The 1943-nt window shown below is 60.4% G+C and overlaps 1 protein-coding gene across 1 annotated transcript in view; it reads right to left on the bottom strand.

The window, feature by feature from the left end:
* Positions 1-6: 6 nt before the first annotated feature.
* Positions 7-1943, bottom strand: part of LOC104471922 (sodium/hydrogen exchanger 5-like) — a gene marked incomplete at its 3' end in the record, with an annotated part of 2274 nt that continues 337 nt past the window's right edge. The window contains 4 exon segments of the mRNA XM_010087433.1: positions 7-439; positions 732-868; positions 870-1084; positions 1667-1927. Coding sequence (XP_010085735.1) covers positions 7-439; positions 732-868; positions 870-1084; positions 1667-1927 — 1046 coding nt within the window.

Raw genomic sequence — 1943 nt, 5'->3', positions numbered from 1 at the left:
AGCCACCTGGGCTCCGCGGTGGGCAGCATCCTGCCCTGCTCCTCCGTGGCCATCAAAGGCTGCAGCTCCTGCTGCTCTGCGCCGTCCGGGCTGCTGTCACTCTGCGACCGGCCGCTCTTGGAGACGTTGCTGGGGAACTGGAAACAGGAGCTCTGCTCCAGCATCGCCTGGCTGGCAGACTGGGGCTGCTCCTCCAGCACAGGGCAGGCGAATCTCCTGTGCTGAGGTCCGCTCTCGATGCCTGGGGGGGAAGCGATGCTCTCTAGGGAGGAGATGCTTTGGTTCCACGCCTTCTGCATATCCACTGGCACGATTTTGGTGGTCTCCAAGGAGACATAAACAGCCAGATCAGCCTGGTCTCCTTTCCATGGCAGCTCTTTCTCTGCCAAGGTGGGCGATGGCGGGATGATGCAAGGGCTGGGACAGACGTCCAGGCTGCCTGGGGATCCAGAAGGAGGGACAGTGAGAGGGATTTTGCACACCTCTTGCTCTCTCCCTGGGCCCTGCAGACATTGCAGAACCAAGCACTACCAAATAACCAGCTGGCCCAGGGATGCAGGAGCCACCAGGGAGGCTCTGCCTTGCCTCCAGAGCCACAGAGAACAGCCATTCTCACATTCATGCTCTGCTGACTTTGGTTTTGCCCAGGCCAAGGCAACTTTGCTCCCCAGGTGGAGGAAGGATAAGCCACTCAACGGCAGCTGCCTTGGTGTGGGAGCATCAGTGCCTACCAGGAGTTGCCTTTCCCTGCAGGATCTCATCGGTGGCTCGAGCGATGAATACGATCCCTTCATCGTCCTCTCTCTCTGTCTCCGAGCTATCGCTCTCCTCCTCCTCGGAGCTGACCATCACCAGGACAGGAGCTGCAGACAGACGGAGGGAGCTGGTTTGAAGGATGGGGCGCCCTGTCTGGGAGGGACTGCACCCACGGGAGAAGGACTTGGTGCTAGCAGACTGCTCCCACCCCACCAGCTCCCCTTGCCAGGGCCTGCAAAACTCGCCTGCCACCGGCCTTACCCGCCTCCTGCCATGGGACGTTTCTGTGCGTCTTCCCGTTGGGAGCCTCGCTGCTCAGAGAGATGTTCTGCGAAGGAAGAGGGACTGGCTGGGACCTGCCCCGCGCAAACCCCTAACCCCAACCCAGGCAGCCCTGCAAACCCAATAACCCCTGGGACACAGCATCCAACCCCAGCGAGGGGGCAGCTGGCAGCTGGTGGTTCCTAGCCCCTGGCATTGAGTCCTCACGCCCCTACGACAAACAGCTCAGCTGCGAGGGCTTCAAGAGCCTCCAAACGAGAGAAGACACCTACGGCCCAGCACGGTGCCACACATGTGAGCCTGGATCTGCACCAACGTTCAAGCTGTTTTCCAAGAGCACTCAGCATAAAGCAAACGTGGGGCTCCTCCAGGGCTGGGGGCCGCTTTGCCCAGGGAACAGCCACCCCACGGCAGTGCTGGCATGGTGGGGATACATGGACATGCAACATCCACCCGCTCCCACACAGCGTAGGCAGGACTGAGATGAGATGAGCCGTTTTCCTCGCTGGCTCTGGAGCTGCTGATGCCCTGCAGCACCTCACCTACACCCCAAAGGACCTCACTGTGCGTCCTGGGGGAGGCCAAAGCTGAGATCTAGGAAAGGAGTCGGAGGCTGGGGAGGGCTTGCCTTTTTCCTGCCCTTTTCCTTCAGCCTGGCCTTGTTCTTGGAGGAGCAGGCGTTGTGCTTTGTGGACTTGAAGGTCTCCAGACGCCTCTTCATGTTCTGCCGGAAGATTTCTTTGTCTTGGCGCTCTTGTTTATCTGGAGAGATGAAGTGACGGCTGTAGCTGGCCTTGTACTGGCCGAGGGAGAGGCAAAGAGACACAGGGTGAGCAGCTGGCCCCACGGAGCATCCTCCATCCCTGCTCCTCTTACGGGTGCTGCTACCCTCAGGGTGAGCCGCA

This window comes from Pterocles gutturalis, unplaced genomic scaffold (assembly GCF_000699245.1).
Source record: "Pterocles gutturalis isolate BGI_N339 unplaced genomic scaffold, ASM69924v1 scaffold13786, whole genome shotgun sequence".
NCBI classification, from domain to species: Eukaryota; Metazoa; Chordata; class Aves; order Pterocliformes; family Pteroclidae; genus Pterocles; species Pterocles gutturalis.
This window is presented reverse-complemented; position numbering and strand designations above follow the sequence as displayed.